The sequence below is a fragment of the Gossypium arboreum genome, chromosome 10, assembly GCF_025698485.1.
Source record: "Gossypium arboreum isolate Shixiya-1 chromosome 10, ASM2569848v2, whole genome shotgun sequence".
Classification (NCBI taxonomy): Eukaryota; Viridiplantae; Streptophyta; class Magnoliopsida; order Malvales; family Malvaceae; genus Gossypium; species Gossypium arboreum.
This window is the reverse complement of record NC_069079.1, coordinates 86036276-86058054: the sequence shown is the minus strand read 5'-3', so window position 1 is coordinate 86058054 and position 21779 is coordinate 86036276. Positions and strand designations below refer to the sequence as shown.

The 21779-nt window shown below is 35.6% G+C and overlaps 1 protein-coding gene and 1 non-coding gene across 2 annotated transcripts; one reads left to right on the top strand and one right to left on the bottom strand.

The window, feature by feature from the left end:
* Nucleotides 1–10783: 10783 nt before the first annotated feature.
* LOC128283324 (small nucleolar RNA R71) lies at nucleotides 10784–10890 on the top strand. The gene has a single exon (XR_008273666.1). It is a non-coding gene; the product is annotated as a small nucleolar RNA R71 (small nucleolar RNA).
* A 5215-nt stretch (nucleotides 10891–16105) lies between these two features.
* LOC128282087 (uncharacterized) lies at nucleotides 16106–17383 on the bottom strand. The gene is made up of 4 exons (XM_053020285.1): nucleotides 17113–17383; nucleotides 16641–16837; nucleotides 16323–16390; nucleotides 16106–16241 (listed from the first exon to the last, which is right to left on the bottom strand). Exons 1-4 carry the CDS (start codon nucleotides 17381–17383, stop codon nucleotides 16106–16108), a joined length of 672 nt encoding a protein of 223 aa, XP_052876245.1.
* Between the last annotated feature and the right edge of the window lie 4396 nt (nucleotides 17384–21779).

The window sequence follows — 21779 nt, the reverse complement described above, 5'->3', positions numbered from 1 at the left end:
TTCGGCCATGCTCATATATGTATATATATGTGTGCACATGATGTTTTGGTTATGAAGGAAGTGATGAATAAGTTTGTTTAAAGAAGAAGATGTTGAAGAATAATTGTGAAATTGTAAGCACATTCGGCCTAGCACACATATGAGTGCTTGATGCTATATTGTAAGTTTTGAGCTACAATATGCAAAGCATTAACTAGTAAAATGCATGCTGTTTTTGTGTGGTATTAAGTGCATAATTGGCCTCAACATGGACAAGTATATTCGGCCTTGGGTAGCCTATTGAAGGCCTTAGCTTTTCCTTGATGCTCGAATAAATTGTATTGAATTGCTTGATGTAGTATAAAATGTGCATGACCATTGTGTATTCAAGCTAAAGGGTGGCCATATGACCATTTAAATTCCTTGTCATATTCGGCCATAAGCTAGCACAATGAGGTTTTGATAAATTGAATTTGTTTGAATTAGCTCAAGAGCTAAGAGGGCCACAATTGGACAAGGGGAAGGAAAAAGTAATCGAATAGCCGTAAAAGCCGTTCGACAACATCCGAGGTAAGTCCTCAAGAAGTGACCCTACTTGAATTATGTAAAATAAAGTATGGATGTGTATTGATTATTGATTATGTATGCATGAGTATTTGAATTCTACCCGGGCTAAGTCCCAAGGCGAATATGCTTGTGACTATAATTGCGTTTGAGCCTTAGTAACGAAAATGAATTATGTATGTCCAATGATAATTGATGTATGTGTTCATGGGAAATTGAATGATATCGGGCTAAATCCGAAGACAATTATGCTGGAAATTATATCCGGGTTAAGACCAAGGCAATTGTGCTAGTGGCTACATCCGGCTAAGACCGAAGGCATTCGTGCGAGTCATTCTATCCGGGCTAAGACCGAAGGCATTTGTGCAAATCGTGATATCCGGGTTAAGTCCGTAGGCCTTGGTGCGGGTTACCATAACCGGGCTATGTCCCAAGGCGATTGATCGAGTAGCGACATCCGGTTAAACTCGAAGGTATGTGATTTGAAAATTATAAGCTTGCTGGAAAATTTCAGCTAATGCACTTGTGAAATTTCCCAATGACAAGGTAAGTGCGGTGTGTGCTTTGCGCTAGGAGTAAGAGCGTGAATATCCGCTCCTATGATGGAACGAGTTATCAGCCTTAATGAAGCCGTTATTTGTGTATGAACATAAGAGTTGGGATGGTGAAGTAAGTATGATTATGTGAATGTGCATTAATGAAATGATGCATTTAACTATGTGAATGTATTGCTGTAATTAGAGTTGATTATATTCCTTGAGACTTACTAAGCATAAAAATGCTTACTCATTGCTTTGGCTCTCAGTTTTCTAGATTTCGCTCGATAGCAATCGGATTCGGGATCGTTGAAGTCGAAGTCATCCACACTATCAAGCCCCCATTTTGGTATAAATTCTTGGTTGAACTTGAAATGGCATGTATAGGACTACCCTTGTTGGTTTAAATATGTTATGATGTATATGTGTACGGCCATGCGAAAATGGCTCGTAATAGTGAAGTATCAACTTAAACTATTTGCGGTTTGTATATATATATATGGTGTCATGATGTGACTATGAATTGGAAATGGGAATGTTGGTCACATGATCAGCCATTGGCATGGTTAAAATGATCATATGTGGACCTATGTAAGGCAAGACTAGTTGGTTCATGGAGACTACAAAATAGGTAAGACCTACCTTAAAACAGATGCTGCCAGCTGCAGTAACGTGAATGTGAAAAATCACCAAAATTTGTAGGAATGGTATTAAATAGTGAATCAGCTTTGTAAATGAACATTGATGAGTCTATTTTCATATGGAAGAAACGAAATGGTCATAGGAGTTACATGTTAAGAGATATTAAAGCTATTGTGAGACAGGGCCAGAACGGTTTCTGGGTTCCCTGTCGCAACTTTAAAATTTACTATAAATTATCCAGAAAGAATTAGGAGACATACCTTATATGTACAGATTCCATTTTGAGTCTAGTTTCATTAGAAGCAAATGGCACCAGCATTAAAGCCCTGTACAGAGAGATATTCAAGTTATACCGCGCGAAGGTCAGAGCAGTCGATCCCTGTAACATGGGTGACTTTAACTAATAAACTGTACCAATTGGCCCGACCAAAAATTCTAGAAATAAATCCATGGATGGATATATGAGTCTAAATTCAGGGAAAATTTACGAAACCAGTTTCCGAGTTTTGAAACTCGAGATATGATTTTTAAGGCGACAGTGACGCAGTTTTTCCAGCCTGACTGGAAATGTCCAATGGATGGGCAAAACAAGTGAACTTGGCTTGCTAACCCCTCGTGTCCGACACCGGCGATGGTCTCGGGTTCGGGGTGTTACAGATTCAAGGACTATAAATAGTATTGCACACGACATTGTTCTCAATTCCCTCTAAATATGATCGTTTCATCTCATCGCCTTATTTCTCCTTCTCTCACCTTTCTTATTTCTCCAAAAATATGGAAGAGGGTGGTTGATATTAACTTGTTTTTGGGCACTATGATTTCGAGACTATTTTATGCTCTTTTCTTTTTCTTTTTTTTTTTTTGAGTATTTTTTTCATTTGTTTGTTCTTTTCTCTCATAATGCTTTGATCCTCACTATTCTTTCTTTCATATTTTCTTTTCTTTTCATGCACAATTTCTAGCAAGAATCAATTATGAGCTAATCAATCTCTCTTCACTAATCACTCAAGTACACTTTTGTAAGAAGCCTCCATAATGTTCCTACCTAACCCTTATGTCCATGGCTTGACGTCCATTCAATAGTGCATTCAAAGTTCAAAGACTATTAAGGGCTGAGTTTCGAACTCAATTTTGGCTTAAGGTTTCAAACATAGAGGCTCATTAAGAAGAGCACTATAAGGCTCAAAATCGAGAACTAGGGATAATGTAGCATTTTAAGGTTGATCCTTTAGGCTCAAGGCTATACAAACAATGCCTAAGGTCCTTTCCGAATTAATCACCTAGAAACAATTCTATTAAGCATACATCTATTTAAACAAACAATTAGCAATTCAAATTTTTTATCTACAAGGATCCGCATATTTTATTCGTCCTATAGTACATTTTATACATTTTCATTTCGGTTATTGCCTCTAGTCTATTATACCTATTAACTAAATGAACTAATTAATCTACAATTAAGAGTAAGAAATTATATAGTATCATTCAAAAAGTACAAGTTTGGCAATTCTATATACTCATTTAATGTGTAGAACTACTAACTTATTACCTACTTATAGTCCAAGCACCATGCAAAAACAAAAAATGAAAACAAGAATTTTTTATTTTTTATTTTTGAATTGTTTTGAAAAATGCATAAAAACTAAATAAACACACAAATAAACATAAAAAGAATGAAACATAAACACACATCAAACTTATGTGCACCCCTACACTTAGACTACACATTATTCGCAATGTGTTCAAAAGAAGGATAGGAGGTTATCGGACTTCCCTAGAACTAGGCATCGGATTAGCTCGGGCATCCACCTCCTCGTTGAAGCTCTAAATGTAGTGTAGTCTTTTAGGTTACTCGTTGCATATAAGAAAACAAAAAAAGAAAAACAATAAAAACAAACAATACCAAACACAAAATAATAACATCCAACAACAAAAGTCAAAAGTGTTTAATAGTTTGCATGCCGCATAAAATTAAAATGCGAAAGCATGTAACTAATCCGAATCATCCTCGAGACTTTCCCTTGGTCCTGCGATTCCTTTCCCTTTTCCTCTTACAGTGGGCCTCCACGGTGGCATCACTAGGCTCTTGAAAGACGGGCCCCCCTCTTGGTTTCCTTGCAAACGCAAAGACACTCTCGAAGTTTCCCTGATAGGATGTGTAGTCGACACCCTTCGTGGCCTCATCATCTATTTATTCATCTTTCTCCTCATGTTGCTCTGTCGCATCTTCATTTCCCTCGGACGAGTCACTCAACCATTCGGGCCATTCCATACTTTGTCTCCCTTGGCTCTTCACAAACATGTCCATGCCTATTTTCATGGACTTCAGGAGCCTTACGTTGTAGCTCACGTTACGGCCTAACCTACGCTCCTATTGTGTAGGCTCATCGGTCTTCTTCGCCTTCACCTTTTTAGATTTCATTGGTGGGGCAAGAGGTATTTCCATTTTATGTTTTCTCCGTTGATTCCATTCTTGTATCTGTTTTTTATGAAGTTCTTGGAATTGGTGCATGAGGGTGTCTCCAATAATGCTAGTGGTAGGACGATGAAATTGTTCTTTAGTCCTCATCACCACTCTAGCATGGTGGCACAAATCAACAATTAGGTGAGGAAAATAAATCCCAACCTTGATTCCATATAAACATTTTCAGATATCTTTGTTGACCCACTTCCCGAGGCTACTCGTTTACACTTCAAGATATAATATAGCAAAACAACTCAAAAACTATTTACCATATTAGTGTTGAGTAATGGTGAGATGCGAGTGAAAATGAATTGTATCCATATTTTAGCAATGGGAAACATTATGGCCTGCTTAAAAGATAAGGGGTAATTGTTATACCCCTCTTGTCTCTATTCTCCCCTCCTTTTAATCAAAAATAGTAAAATGGTATCCAGATCAACATTTTTTAAATTATTTTGATCCATGGCGTGTAAATCATCATTTTCATAATAGGGGGCGCCATAATATTCACTAATAGCTTTAGGGGATATATCAACTTTTTAATGGCAAACATACGCCTTAATTTTTTTTTCGAAAATCTCAAGTTGGAGTAAAGCTCTAAACTACTGGAATTACGGCTGGTGTAGTTGGCACATAATAAGGTTCATCCAACAATGAAAGCGTACCAAGTCTCAAACTTCCACACAATATGAAGCTGGAAGGTCAAAGCCCTATCAAGGATAAAGGTTCATCCTTGACTGTTTGAGAAAAAGGCTTCGATCTCTTTTAATGTAAATTTATCATGGACATACTCCGGTGATGGAGGTGGTTTGGCATGTTTATCAATTCTTAAACAATCTAATTATAATGTAAGGGTTAAACCCGTATTCACAACCAATCAACACTAAAACTCTAATAAAGCGGCAAAAATAATAACAAAAGCAATAATATAAAATGTAAAGCAAAAGAGAAATGAGAAACTTAAACCATGTTATCGGTGCGTTGATAGAATCGGTAGAGGTTTGTGTTTCCCAACGAAAAAATGTAAAACCTACAAGAGAAGAAATAAACAAGAAAAATAAAGCAAAAGGAAGAATGATTTCAAAGAAATTTGGAAAGATTTGAAATAGAGATTGAGGGAAAAATAGAGGAGTGAGTTTTTAGGGATTTAAGGTGAATGCTTTTGGGAAAAATGAGATGAATGGGTTTTGAGGTGTGTGAAGGCTTTTTTAAGCCTCCCAAACACATGGATCCCCATACCTAAAATCAGGCATCGCCTGACCCGACTTGGATATTGCAATACCCAGGGTTGGAGATAACGATATCCCTTGTTTTTGGACTCCTTTCATCCGAGTTTGTCTGAGGTAACACGATGCCACTGTTTGAAATAAAAAAAAAATTGCCTTTAAAATTCCAAGGGTATCATGATATCAAAGACTCGATATCATGATACCCAAAAGATTTTTGGTCCCTCTCAAATCTTTCCATGAAATCGCGATATCCCCTTTTTGGTATCGCAATTTCACTGAATTTATCCCCAAAACACTACAAAATCATCAATTTTCATGTTAATCCTCAAAAATCCAACTGCCAAGTCCAAAATTAAATCAACACAAATTAAAATCCTAATATAAATGCGGGAAATACATGGAATCCATGCTCAATAATTCAAATATTTACAAATTCTCAGTTCATTTGCCATAGGTGGCAAGTTAAAAATCCAACTTCGGGCGATCAGTCACACCACTAAAATGATGTTTCATTGGTGTTCTCGACATTTGAACATGTCTTTTGTTCAGCACACGACTAAGGCCTCTTGGGAATCGTATCTTCTTTCTTATCCTCGTTCGTTTCCTGACTTTCTTGCGTGGCACACTAAAGTTATACCATTCTATGAAGTTTACAAATTTGTTAGCATGATAAGTTCTCATCTAAATTACTTGGCACTTATGCTTTTGTGATGGTAAAACCTTTTTATACTTAGACTCGAGCTTGATGCATTTTAAAACTTCTGTTTCTCCCTCGATGTTCATGGTCAATTCACCCCGTCCTACGTCAATGGTAGCTTTAGACATGGCTAAGAAAGGTCTCCCTAAGGGTATAGGAATTGGGAGATCCTCCTCAAAGTCAAGCAAGATAAATTCAACGGGAAAAATGAATTGCCTAACCCTCACTAACACATCTTCAAGGACTCTGTTGGGACGTAACAAAGATCAGTTAGCTGATTGTAAGGTGACTGTCATTTTTTTAAGCTCTCCAAACCTACCCTCCTATAAATTGACAATGGCATGAGGTTAATACTGGCACCTCAACAGGGCCTTCCCGATACTCACTTCACCTATCTCAATTTGGATGGTAAAGCTATTGGGATCCTTTAGTTTAGGAGGAACTCTCTTAGACACTATTGTGCTACATTTCTCATTAAGTGCAATTTCCTCTCCTCTCCCTATTTTTCTCCTACGAGACATATTATCCTCAAGGAATTTAACATATTTGGGCATTTTATCAAGGATTTCTAACAATAGGAGGTTCACATTTAAGGCTTTAAACAAATTTAGGAAGTCTAAAAACTCCTCGTTATCCTACTTCTTCTTCTCTTCTAGATGACTTAAAAAGGGTAAGGGCCTCGGGCTTGGTGGTAGTGGTGGGTTCACTCTTTGATCTCTCCTTATCTAGCACCCTATCTCTAACACTAGAAGTGTGGGTGCTCTCATCCTTCTCACTCACTTCCTTCTCCCTACAAATTGGTCAGATAGGTTCCTCAACCACACTTCAGATCAAAAGGTGATCACCTTGGCGTGCTCCTTTCCTTCCCTCTTCGGATTAGGTTTGGTATTACTGGGTATACTAGAGGCTAAATTTTTTGCAACAATTGCAAAACTTGGTCTAATTTACCACAGATTTTTCGCACATCATTTTTCACTACATGCAAACCTTCATTTACTTTACTCACCCTAATCGACAATGGAAGGTCACTACTATAGGTTGGTTTTCTCTCTTAATCTAGGGGTGCTTTAAAAGGTAGTGGAGGTTGGTGCGTTGGGTTTGAGAGGGTTACGGTTTTGGTTCCATTGGTTTGATGGTCCTACTTGGTTCCTATAACAGCCTAACCCATCTCTATTGCCATATTTGGGTTAAAGAGCATTACCAATCAAATCATAATTAATAATGACCTTTAGAAATAATTAATCAATTTAAATAATAATATTCAAACTAATATTTATTCATGGCATAAACATGGTTACTGACCTTAATTCAAGCTTAAAAGGTCATAAAAATAAGTGGGGAACATATAAGGACCAATTTGAAACAAATCAAGAAATGTTGAAAAAAATTTGAAAACAAGAGTCACACAGCCATATGGCCAGCCCATGTGACATTGCCCAGACCATGTGAGTATTGGAAGCATGGGACACATGGCTGTGTCCCAGCCTGTGTGTTTGTTTGTGTGAGTATTCGATATGATCACACGGTCATGTCGCAGGCCGTGTGCCAGATTGTGTAAAACCTACACCTAAAATAATATTGACACATGGCCGTGTGGGGTGACCGTGTGTGGCACACACGTGTCCCTGGCTGTGTGCTTCATAAGTTTCCCTTAAAACAAGCCAATTTACGCACCAATTCTTGCACATCGAGACACACCATTCCCTTATGCATTCATATGACCAAAACACATTCAAACACACTCCAAAACATACCAAATCAACCATCGTATAAGACCTAACCAATATGCCAAAAAAGGTATCAAAATTAACATATCAATTTTAATCCCATTCAACATCTCAAGATCATTCGTTCTATATAAATCAAACATACCAAAACCATTTCAAACGTACATATCATTCAACCATGATTTACCTATCATCACATAGACATGCATAAGTGTTCAAGACCACACCTATTTACACCATTATTTACAAAACATCAATTAAAAACATTAAGGCATACAGAAGCTTGGCACCACTCAAACATATCAAATTGCCAAATTAACAATCAAGCCATATTACATGCCATTTATAACCTTATATCAAAAGAACCAAAATCTACCAAAATGATGATTGGATAGTGTGATCATGCTCCGACACGATTCCAGCCAATTGAGCTTCAAATAATCTACAAAACAATGAAAAACAACTATATAAGCAACTAGTGCTTAGTAAGCTCGTATAAAGAAAACTTAAACTTACCGAAAATAAAATAATTAAACCATTCAAACATTGCTCATTAGATCATATAGATATTTTTCTTTCCTATCCACAACACTTCACATGGTTAGTAAATACATTTAAGAACATATCAACAAATAAAACATGACACATATCATGAAAAGGATTTCAATATATAATTCACATAATCCATTTATTACATCTACAATCCGATTACACACATTACATTTTCCATTCCATATTCCCAATAACATAGCTCATTTCATATACGTACCTTTTCATTTTAAACCTTAATTGTCCATTGAACCAAATAGCATAACATCAAATACTCGGGAAATGCTCACACAAAGTCTGCATTTTCATGTAATTGTAATCGTCTCTATAATACTCACACGATCTGTGAAATGGGCCTACTCACATGAGCTTTGGGTCGGGATGTTAGCTACACAATGCTGCTCACATGAGCTGTGGAGAATCCACAAGAAATATAGGACCTCAGCCATCAGTAAGACATCCAAGACCAACCCCCAAAGCCGTATAATCCCTAATGGAATGTCATTTGTATCCTAAGTATTCATAATTTTCAAACAAGACATTTTCCATATCCATCCTTTAACTTCTTTCCATTATATCATTTCTAATACATACATCCATAAATTTCCACATTCTTCATAAATATGCATCAATTGAATAAACATTACGATTTACTCCGAATTACTAGTTAACATTTTATATTCAATAAAATTTAAACAAAGCATAACCTTAATTAATAATTCATCCAAAATAGAAATTAACCAGTTTACCATTATACGAATTTACCTCGACAAAAACAGTTGTAAAAATGAAGTCGATGACTAATCCGACACTTTAGTTTTTCCTCAGATCCTTTGGGTTCATTTCTTGATCTAAATAATAATTTTCATTCAATTAAACCATTCAAATAACTTAATATAATTAATTCAACTTATAACCCTTATTAATGGGAAATTTATAAAATTACCCCCAATATTTTTCCTTTTATGCAATTTAATCCCTAAATCCAAAACTTGCAATTTTACCACTTTTAATTAAAATTCATGCTAGCTGATTTTCCCTTAGTCTTATAATAGCATATTTTTCCTCATTTCACACAATTTACATTGAATTTTACTATTTCAACAATTTAATCCCTAAACATTAAAATTATCAACAATCACTTAGCAAAATAATTATATTCAATTACCAACTTTAAGAACCTATTAATTAAAATAAAAAACACTTCAAATTCATTCATGGCAAGTCCCTATACTTTTACCAGTTTTGCAAATTGACTTCCGGGCTAGCTAAATTAAGCTAATATGAGGTCAAAAACATAAAAATTATCAAAAACGAGCCAAAATATCTTACCTTGCAAAGGAAAATGTTTTGACTTGAGCTTTTCTTGCCTTGACTATGGTGTTTCGGCTTAGGGTAAAACAAAATGTTGAAGATGATGTTTGTTTCATCTTTGGTTTATTATGTTTTAATTTATTTTATCTAATTACCATATTACCATTAATAACTTAATTAACCATTAACAATTTAATGTCTATGGTTGTCCACTACTTCCTTATATGGTATATTTACCATTAAAGTATATCAATTTACTTTTCTATAGCTATTTAATGCCTTTAACTAAAAAGATAAACTTTTGTAACTTTTTCAATTTAATCATTTTCACTTAATTAACTATCCAAACATTAAAATTTCTTAACCAAATTTCAATACACCTATATAATAACTCCATAAATATTTAATAAAAGTATTTATAGAACTAGTTTATAAAAATGAGGTCTCGATACCTCATTTTCCAAAATCATTTGACTTATGAATTAACCGCTTGAACTTAACTATACTACCAATTAATAAAATTTATTTAATCAAAATTTCAATAATATTATACTTGACTCATAAATATTAATTAATAATATTTTTGAACTCAATCATTGAATTTGTGGCCTCAAAACCATTATTTTTGACACCATTGAAAAACGGGCTATTAAAATTCCCTCCTCACTTAAGTTTAGGATGATCACACCATCCTGGGTTATAGGTGTTGGAGTAGAAGTTATATCCTTTATTCCCTATATAATTAAACTCCATAGGGTTGCCCTCATCATTGTCCTGCATTAAAATGGGTGGGTTGGTTTTGGACTTGTGCCTTGGCCGCATTCATCTCCAATTGATTTAACCTTTCAAGTGCATGTTGATACTTGTCCTCGCTATCAACAGAGTTCATTGCCAATTGCTTGGCCCCATATGTGAACCACTCAGTCGGGCACATATAAGAGTTTATTGCCATGTCTTTGATAAGTTGACAGGCCTTGGCATAGGTCTTTGACATGAATGCTACCGCGGATGCTCCATCAAGACTAGAGCGTAAGTTTTCGTCAAGTCCGTTATAGAAGACTTGAAGTTGCAACCAATCTTGTAAACCATGATATGGACACTTGTGTAACATCAACTTAAAGTGCTCCCATGCCTCATATAATGATTCTCCTTCCAATTTCTGAAAATTCGTAATATCCATACAAAGTTTCATGGTTTTACTTATGGGAAAATACTTTGCCAAAAATTTGCTCGCTGGTTGACCGTCTCTAAACGTACTAACGTTCAGAGTATGAATACTGCAACTAAAAGATATGAAATATAGAGGATTGTCTGCAAGTATACGGGTTAGGTTGTAATATAGTTACAATGGAGTGGGTGAGTACTCCGAGGATCGTACCCAATGGAGGCGAGTACTAATGAACAGTTGCATGATAAGATTACCTTCCAGTCTCACTTTATCTTGATATTCCCTTAGGGGCATCACTACCTAAGTTTTTAGTTTTATTTGATTTAGCTCAATTTATTATGATTTAGCCCAAAGATTTTAGTTTACCCACATCTCCATCAACCAAACTTCTTTAAGGTATAGCTACTTATGCTCAAAGTAAAAGAAATAAACAAAAACGTGGAAAATAATTAGCCATGAAAGTAAGATTAAGAAAAATATAAAAATTGATATTTTTATGCAAGAAAACTTAAATAGCATGAAACCAAAAGCATTCAAAAATAAAATTTAAAGCAAGAAACATAAAAGGAACAAGCTTTAACAGATTTAAAGAAAAATAAACTGAAATACATTAAACTAAAGCTTAAAGAGTTTTGAAAGCAATGTACAAGGACTAGAAATGTAAATAAACCTTAGCTATAGTAATAACTAACTTAACTAACACTAAGAATAACAAGAATAAGAAGTAAATGCAGAAAAATAAACTCTAATCTAAGATAGAAGAAAAGAAAAATAAAAACCCTAGAAAAATATAGAGAAAAACTAAAGAAAACTAAACCTAAAACTAAACTAATGTGTGTGTCTTTCCTTCTTAACAATTTTTTGCTATTTTGAGGTATATTTTAAAGACTTTTTGTTGCCAAAAATGCCCTTACATGAGCCTTGTGCATTGGCGGGTCAAGTAGACAAATACTAGCCTTTTTATCCAAGTTTGTCCTCTAGCAAAAGTGATATCGCGATACCCCGAAAAGGATATTGCGATATCATGAGCAGTACTGAAACTTTAGGTCCTTCTTAAAGGGTGGATATCACGATACCCAAAGCAGATAACACGAGACCACTGAAGGAGGTCTTCATTCTTCTATATTATTGGAAGTATCATGATTCCAAAATTGGGATATTGCGATACCTTTGCGCTAGGTGTCATTTTTGCTCATTTTTGACATTCGACATTTTCCTACATCACTCAAACACAAGTTAGGCCTCCTAATGAGACTATCTACCAATTTGGGTTAAAAAAATAGACAAAAATGAGACATTTTTACTTATTAACTAAAAATAAAACAAAAATTATACTAAAGACTATAGTTTGCTTGAGAAAAAGTTACTTAAGTGCGTTGGAAAAGCCTAATTTGCCACATCAATTTTTAGTAGTGCAATATGCTATGGGACCAACTCTTTCCAGCACCTCATAAGAACCAATAAGTCTCATACTTAGCTTTCCTTTATGCCCAAACCATAGAACTTTCTTCCATGGAGATAGCTTGAGAAACACGTGCCCGCCCCCTTGATGCTTAACATCTCGCTATTTGTCTGAAGCAACTTTTAACCTCTCACATATCATCTTCACCTTGCCTTTAGTCTCGTGTACTAACTCAAGTCTAATAATTCTCTTTTCATCTAATTCTAGGGTGTTCAATATCTCCTCCATACAATGCTTTGAAGGTTGACATTTGAATACTAGCTTGGTAACTGTTGTTATAGGCAAACTCTACGAAAGTCAAAAAATGTTCCCAACTTCTTGCAAACTCCTAAACCCAGCTTCGTAGCATGTCTTGCAACACTTGTATCACTATTTTAGATTAGCCATTTGTTTAAGGGTGATAAGCAGTACTAAATTGAAGCTTCTAACCCAAAGCTTCTTGCAAACTCTTCCAAAATCTTGAAATGAATTAAGGATCTCGATTGGAAGTTATGGAAACTAGTATGCCATGCAATTGAACTATCTCATCCATATAGATCTCTACGAGCGTTTGTAAAATATAGCTTGTGCGAATAGTTAAGAAATACAAACTCTTAGTGAGACAATCTACAATCACCCAAAGAACATATTTCTTTATCATAGTCAGCGGCAAACCTGACACAATATCCATGGTAATCTTTTCCCACTTCCATTCTAGACTTTTGAGTGGTTGAAGTAGCCTTAAAGGATAATAGTGCTCTACTTTCACCTTCTAACAAGTTATGCACTTCGCCACAAACTCTGTAACAATTTGATTCAATCCCAACCATCATAGAGTTTATGGAGGTCACGATACATTTTGTTACTAGCAGGGTGCATTGCATAAGGGCTATTGTGAGCTTCACTAAGAATCATTTGTTGAAGCTTCTCATCTCTAGGCAGATACAGGCTTCCATAAAAATAGAGTACTCCTTCTCTATTTAGTGTGAAGTCCACTTGCACTCCTTGCTCCACTTGGTGAGCCCTCTTTTTCAACTCTTCATCTAAGACTTGCTTATCCTTGATTTGTTGTGACAATGTTGGTTTCACTTTGTAATTCCACAAGCAACCCTCCATCACTAGTCACACTTAGTCACGTGAATAGAGCTCGTAGCTTACCTATAGACTTTCTGCTTAGTGTATCTGATACTACATTTCCCTTTCCATGGTGATACTCTATCACAAAGTCGTAATCCTTCAGCAACTCTATCCACCTTCTTTATCATAGATTTAACACCTTCTTCATGAGCAAATACTTAAGACTTTTGTAATCTGTGTAGATGGTACACTTCTCACCATACAAGTAGTGTCACCAAATCTTAGGTGTGAACACCACTACTGCTAACTCCAAATCATTGGTTTGGTAGTTACGCTCATGTACCTTCAGTTGCCTGAAAGTATAAGCTATCGCATTTCTTTCCTACATCAACACACGTCCCAAACCCATATGAGAGGCGTCGCTATAAACCACAAACTCCTTCCCTAATTCTGGTTGAATCAACATAGGTCCTTTGGTAAGGATCTTTTTAAGCTTTTCGAAGCTCTGTTGTCTCTCTTCAGTCCACGCAAACTTCTTCTTTTTTCTAGAGCAACTTTGTTAAGGGTGCTGCAATAGTGGTAAACCCCTCAAAAAACCTAAGATCGTACCCTGAGAGCCCTGAAAAGCTTCACACTTTAACAACATTTCTTGATGATCTCCACTCCACAATGGCTTTAATCTTCTTTGGGTCTACACAAACCCCTTCAGCTGAAATTATGTACCCCAAAAACATGACTTCTTGAAACGCGTAGGTTTGTGCAAGTGCACACAATCATTATCAAGTAATAAGTAAGTAAAAAAAGTTATCGTCTCCACAGGAACTGTGTATAGTAATCAATTAATTGTAAAATTAAAGCTTTACAAATTGGTTATAAAAACACAATATTTCGAGTGGTGGATGATTAAACTAAATTAAATTATCTAGATACAAGATGATCCCTAATGCAGTTCTAATCTAAGTATGATAATTAACTAAAATGTATGAGATGAATTTAGCAGCAACAACACAAACTTCAACAATCAATAACATGAATAGGATAGAATAATTACATCATTCAACTTAATTCATTTTTCACATGTTTAATAGTGTTCAGAAAATATTCCATGGCAACTCGATCTTTTATGAGTTTGAAACCAAATTAAGTCCTTTCGAAATCTTTTACTTAGTAAAACATGTATTTTACTAATCATATTAAACTAAGGGTTTTTTAGAATTCATGTGAAGTAACAAGGATGGGTTAGGTTTGAAACAATTTAATCACATAAACCTAAAAAAAATGTAAGATAATAGAGCTCGTTAAAGTTATTATGAACCTTTAATTTAGTTAGGTTATAATCTAAATTGAGCATGAACTTTTCAACTATTGTGTCCATTAGCCGTCATCTGGTTAGGATCACTTACCTAATTCCAATGCATTCAATCACGTATGAATGAAATACATGCTTAAGTTTAATTGAAAACATGAATGACTGAGGCACAAACACTATAAACATGATTTAATCAAATTTCATTGAATTGATGTAATCATCCTAACTAAATAGATTTAAGCTACCATTGTTGATGACAAGATAACAAAGAATATTGCAAACATGATTAAAATCAAAGTAACAAGTAAATAAAGAATAAACTCTGTTTGAATCAGCAGCCTTGTGAACTCTGATTGAAGAAGTTTCCTTCTATCATCGTGTTGCTCCTTTGTTAATAGCTCCTCAAGGTTTTACTGGCTAAGAAAGAAAGGAAATATGGGATGCTCTGCATGGGAATGAAGAGATGGAATGAGAGAAGAGAAGAAAAATGTTATATGAAGGATGAATGAGAGATATTTGAAATGTGAGATGGGAGTGGGTATTTATACTTGAGGTTGGTGGAGGAGTTTATTAAATATGGCATCAAAGATCCCTTAGACTTCTCCCACATTTGTCTGGCCATAATATGTGGAAAGGAGAATGAGTTGGTTACTTGATTCAAGCATGATTTCATGCTTAAATCATGCAAAGGGTGGATGGTTTCTTGAACTAACATAGTATGTTGATTTTCAATTATTTTCCAAGTGTAGGGACCTTCAAATAATTATCCCAAAAGCTGAGTTTTTCCTGCCCAAATATCCTTTCCGGATTGGGCTTCTCTTCTCCTTGTTTGAATGGTTTTGTGACCCATTTAATAGTCAGACTTGTCCACCATGTAGCACAATTTTTCACTGGGTCAAAGCAACATCTTCATGACCCAATTTGCATGGTTTTGCCATCCAAGTAGGATAGAATTGCTTATGTCCATGCAAAAATTATAATAAGCTCTTTATTAAATCAACTTCATGGTCCCAGTGCATAATTAAATATAGCACATTAATAAGTAACATGAAATAATTTAATTTATTGACAAAATTAACATAATAAAGCACAAATTTGCATATTTTATAAATTCATGTCTACTGTCGGAATATAAGCAAAATTCACTTAATTAATTAATAAATACTCAATATTAGTACTATTTTTAAGTAAAAAGGTGGTAAAAACTACTAGAAAAAATCTATATAATTTAGAGTATACACTTCTCTAAGCCAAAACTCACACTTGTTGAACTTCGTGAATAAATTATTCTCTCGTAGAATTTGCTACACAATTACCATATAAGTGTCGCGCTCTTCTTCAGTTCGTGAGTACACCAAAATGTCGTTAATGAGTACAAACACATAATGACCCAGGTAGTTATAGAACAATCAGTTCATTGGGTCCATAAATGCAGCAGGTGCATTTTCTAACCCAAAGGGCATCACTAGAAACTCATAGTGCCCATACCTTGTTCTGAATGCTGTCTTCAACATATTAGACTCCTTCACCTTGAGTTGGTAGTAACTAGATCATAGATCAATCTTTGAAAACATTGTGGCACCTCGCAGCTAGTCAAACAGATCGTTAGTTCTTGGTAATGGATACCTGTTTTTTACAGTCAATTTATTCAACTGCTTGTAGTCGATGCACATCCTCATGTTACTATCCTTCTTCTTCACAAAAAAACACTAGTGAACCCCAAGGTGAAATACTTTTTTGAATGAAACCTTTATCAAGACGCTCCTGAAGTTGTATCTTTAACTACTTAAGCTCCTTGAGTGCTATGCGATACGACATAATCAAAACTGGCGAACTTCCAGGATACAACTCAATGGAAAATTCCACTTCATAGTTTGGAGGTAATCCAGGTAGTTTGTCAGGAAACACATAAGGAAAGTCTTGCACAATTCAAATTTCGTAAACCCTTTTCTCCATATCCTGTGAACCCATCACAAAAGCGAGATAGGCTTCATAGCCTTTCCTAAACATCTTTTCTAACTTTATCGTCGAGACTACATTAGACATAAACTGTGCTCCATCACCAACCACAACAACTTTCTTGCCTTCACTACTTTGCAAGGTAACTTTCTTCAGCTCAAATTCGATATTGGCCTTATGCTCTATCAGCCAATCCATTCCCAAAATTACGTCGAACCCATAGAATAGTAATTCCATTATGTTTGTATTGAAGACTTGACCTTAAGTTTTTAGTGGACACCTACGGTACACTCTATTGAACAACACACTGTCCCTAAATGAACTAGTGACAATCACACCTTTATCTATGGTTTCTACTGGAATTCCCAACTCATAAGCTAGTTCGTTTAAAACATACGAGTGTGTGGAACTAGAGTCAATCAAAGAAAATAGAGAATAGTTCGTAGAGTGAAGATACTTGTAATAACATCAGTGGCACCTTGCTCATGGGGTTTCCTCACAGAATAGACTCGTGCGAGGGCTCCTGTCTTATCTTGAGTCCCAACAGTGTGAGCTAATGTTCGTTGCCTAACTTGCCTTGTTTCTCCACCTCTACCTCTTCCTCGACCACGGGCACCAGCTCGCACTTGAATAGGGGTTGTAGTCTGAGCTTGCGAACCCTCCCGATGTTCTGGACAATCTCTAATCAAGTGGTCCTTAAAACCACACTTGAAACAACCTTCAGTCATCTTACGATATTCCCCAATATGTCCTCATTCACAATGCTCACAGAATGGCCAACTTGCAAACTTGTACGAATCCTCTTTCCTATCCTGCATGTTGCTCCTCTGTCAAAGATGATCTGAATGAAGATTCTTTTAATGTTCCTACCTAAATTTTGTGAGTCACGATCCTTTTTGGACACTTACCCAAACACTTACTTTCTAGTTCCTACTTTGGTTCTCGAAGCCTTAATTTCTTCAATGGCTTTGGCTTTGTCAACTTAGTCATCGAAGTTCGTAGTATTGTAAGTCACCAAGTATAGTTGGATATCACAATATAGACCAAAACAGAACCTCTGACAATGATCCTTCTCTTATGAAACCATCTTTGTTGCGTATTGGCCTAGTCACACAAATTCTGTCTCATACTCAGCCACCAAAAGCTTTTATTGTACCAGATTGATAAACTCATGCTTATGAGTTTCCAAATACTGTTCACCCATGAACTTCTTCTTGAAAGTTCCCAAGAAGAACTTCCATGTCAACTGGCTCGTAGCAATTCCTTACTTTACAATATTTCACCAACGATGGGCTTCGCCAGTGAGTAAAGACACAATGCATCTTAACTTTTCAGCATCAGAACACGCTATTTGCTCAAGGATTTTCTCAACACCCTCAAGCCAATACTCAGCTTTTGTAGGATCAGATCCTTTAACACCACCGAATTCCTTCCCACATGGAGCTCGTAGACATTCCAGTGGCAATCCAAGGTTCACAGGTGCAGTGTTGGCATCGGCAACTCGCTGAAAAGCCCCAATCATTGCTTGCACTAAGGGCTCTATACGTTCTTCCAGGATATTTGCCCTGTGAGGTCAATTTTATGTAACTAAAGTCCAGTCATCTTCTGAGGGGTTGGCAGCTTTATTCACACAGTTCACATTCACTCTACAAGGAGGCATTCTTGCCTACTCTAAATGTACATGAGATACTAACTTAGGTAAGACACTAACACAAGTAACTTGGTATCCAAAATTTAACAAACAGAATTGTGAACACAGTTCGCACTTGACAAACTTACATGCGAACAAAGTTTGCCAAAACACAACTTACTTACTGAAATGACGAACAACAGAGGGATGATTCGAGGCCTAATCTTACAGAAGATACAGTTGAACCAATGCGATGTTATTCCCAGTCGTACCCCAAATTTAAACAATCACACAAACATGCATAGCACTTCTAATACTTAGCGAACTTACCTTACCAAATCTAGCAGACACACTTCGCTACTCTGGCGAACGCACCTGTCACATAAACGACCTTGTGAACTTTCCCTGACTAGCTCTGGCTCGACGAACACTAGCCTTGCGAGTCTTAATCTGGAAAACTAGCTTTGATACCAACCAATGTAACACCCCAAACCCAATCGAGTAGGTTCGACCCAAATCTGGTAAGCTATTTTAGCCATTGAAGTGACTCTCCATTAACTCTCAACCAAACCTCCAATAGACCACTTACTTACAATAAATAATGTGTTAAGTTACAACACAATAGTGGAATACAATTAATCATATAAATTAAAACATGTGAGTTATTTTTAAGGTTCACACAACAACCAAGGTTCATATGTAACACACAAAATATTTCTGCCTAATAAGATAGCATATGAGTTCATAGTATAAATTAAAAGTAAGAGTTCGCATATAGGTTCGCATATCAGAGTAACACACAATGTTCACATAAAATCACAAGACATGAGAGCACATAAAAAAAAATGGGTTCATAAGGTAATTACAGTTAGCATGCGAGGAGAATTAAAGAAACATCAAAGTTTATTCAAGCTGAGAAGAGATTAATAACAAGGGTTTTACTTTAGGTTCGCAGAATAAAAATAAACTTAAAGCTTTTAAGAAATTATTCCATTAACTAAATTTAATCGTAATAAGTCTAAACCCATATAAATAAAACCTCATCGCATATTTTGTCGAGTTCGTCGATATCTATTCTGGTATGAGCTTCGCCAAGTCATCTACCTAGCCACTCCATCCACCACCTACCTACTTGTAAAGTAAGAGAGGAATGGGTGAGTTCTTACAAAGTCATTAAATAATCAAGAATCAGTGAAGTATGCTTAAAACAGAGAGTTTAAAATAAAAAGGACTTAGTCTAAAAATCATGTCTCATGTTGGGTTCGTGGTGAAAGTACGAAACCCAATTCGTAGATCCTACTTGTCAGAAAATATTTAAGTTTGGAAACAATTTCACGTATACTTACTAAAAATCATACTTAAAAACTTAGCTTATACTTATTTGAAAAAAAAATTTAAAGTAGCATGAAACATGCTCACACACTTGTCTTACCAGAATGGTTGAGGAACATAAAACATGTTCTCGCCCACACTTACCTTATTAGAATCTGTTGGTTATGTGGATCTCCTTATAACGTCTCAAAATAACTCAAAGAGTCCTTAACATGTCCCATAAGTGCAACACAAAGCAATGTACTCTCTTGTACACCAACATGTCCCGTTGAATAGAGCACAACTTGACATTCCCTTATCTCTCTACATGTCCCAAAGCCTCAACGCCCAAAATCACATAACTTAAATGTGAGCACTCACAATCCTTTGGTATACCAATATGTCCAACATATAAGCTCGCAAAGGAGCTCGTGTTGGGAGCTTGCTTAAAAAACACTTTTTTAGAGAGCTCACACCAAAGTACATAAAAACACATTTTATAAAGTAGTATCTTAAAAACATATCTTGAAACATAGGCTCACATAGGAGCACGCGTAAAACTTATCTTTAAAACATAACTTTAAAACATAACAATTTCACACACATGGCAATTCTTAACCACTCACTGATTTGACTAAAAATTTAAACAAGTTTGGCTTTTCCTTTGTCTTTGCTAGTAGATGGTTCAGTGGGTTCACAATATACATAAACACACGAATTACTTAAATAGATAAAGCTTACAGAAATCATATATGCAAGCGAACCTAGCTTTTTGGACAATCAACCCTAACAAACTAGAGACTTGACTACAGAATACCAATGAGAGAATTCTCATGGAATAAGGCTTGTATTTATAGGCCTAAGTGTCCTAGAAATATTAGGATACCCTACTTGACTTAGAAACCCTGGTCAATTTAGGAGAAGGTTAGTTGCCAAAAAGTATTCCTACATACATAATATCTTTGTTTCCTAATTTAAGTCTAAATTTAACTAGTTCACAACTTACCTGGTGAACTCCAGCTCGTTAAATAGACTGGTGAACTCCAGCTTGCTAAATAGATTGGCAAAATTTAGCTCATCAAACAGGTTGGGAACCCGACTTTTAATGAATCTAGTGAACCCATTACCGCATCTTTTTAGCATATACTGCTTGGTCAGATTTCTAACGAACTCCTCACTGAAACTCTTTTGACAATCTTTTTATTGATCCTTCTGACAAGCATAAGTTCACCAAAACACTAGCGAACTCCTTACTAACATCCCTTTGGCTAACCCCGATTTGTCGAAACACTAGCGAACCCTCACTCGCGAGGCCAAAACTTCCAGACCTGGTCACAGGGTGTTACAATGCTATTGTTGTGGAGAAGAGATAGGAAAAGTGTGGCAACTGAATTTGTGGCAAATATGCATATTTATTTTTATATTTTTAGGAAAATTGTTATGAAAGACGTTTTCTATGTACCTAGTTTCAAGAGAAATTTAATTTCTATTGCATGTTTATTTAATGGCGGCTTGACTGTGACTTTAAAAAATAGTATTTCAATTTTTAGAAAGTGTACTTTTATCTATGATGGATGTCAAATAATCTTGATTTTATTAAACTAAAGATGTACACACTGCTTGAAACCAAATTAATGAATAAAAGACTGAAGATGTCTCAGTCTAATAAGGCATACCTTTAGCATTTGGGACTTGGTCATATTAACCAAATAATCACTAAACTTATGAAATACGACACCTTAAGTTTTCCTAAGGAAATTGATCTTTTTCAATGTGAATTTCTTGGGAGGTAACATGACTAAATGATCTTTAAATGCAAAAGGAATGAAGGTCGTTAAACCCTTAGAACTTGTGCACACTAATATTGTGGCCTAATGAATATCAGTGTGCGAGGTGGCTACGATTATGATGCTAACTTTAATAAATTATTATTCTAGATATGGGTATGTGTACCTAATACACCAAAAACGTGAATTCTTTGTTAAATTCAAGGAGTTTCATGCAGAAGTGGGGAAACAACTAGGTTTATCCATAAAAAACATTTTAATTTGATTGAGCTGGGGAATACTTATCGAATGAGTTTTTAGGTTACCTCATATAAAATTGGATGTTATCCCAATTAATCGTACCAAGAACTTTACAAAAGAATGACATGACAGAGGAAAGAATCAAAATTCATTAGA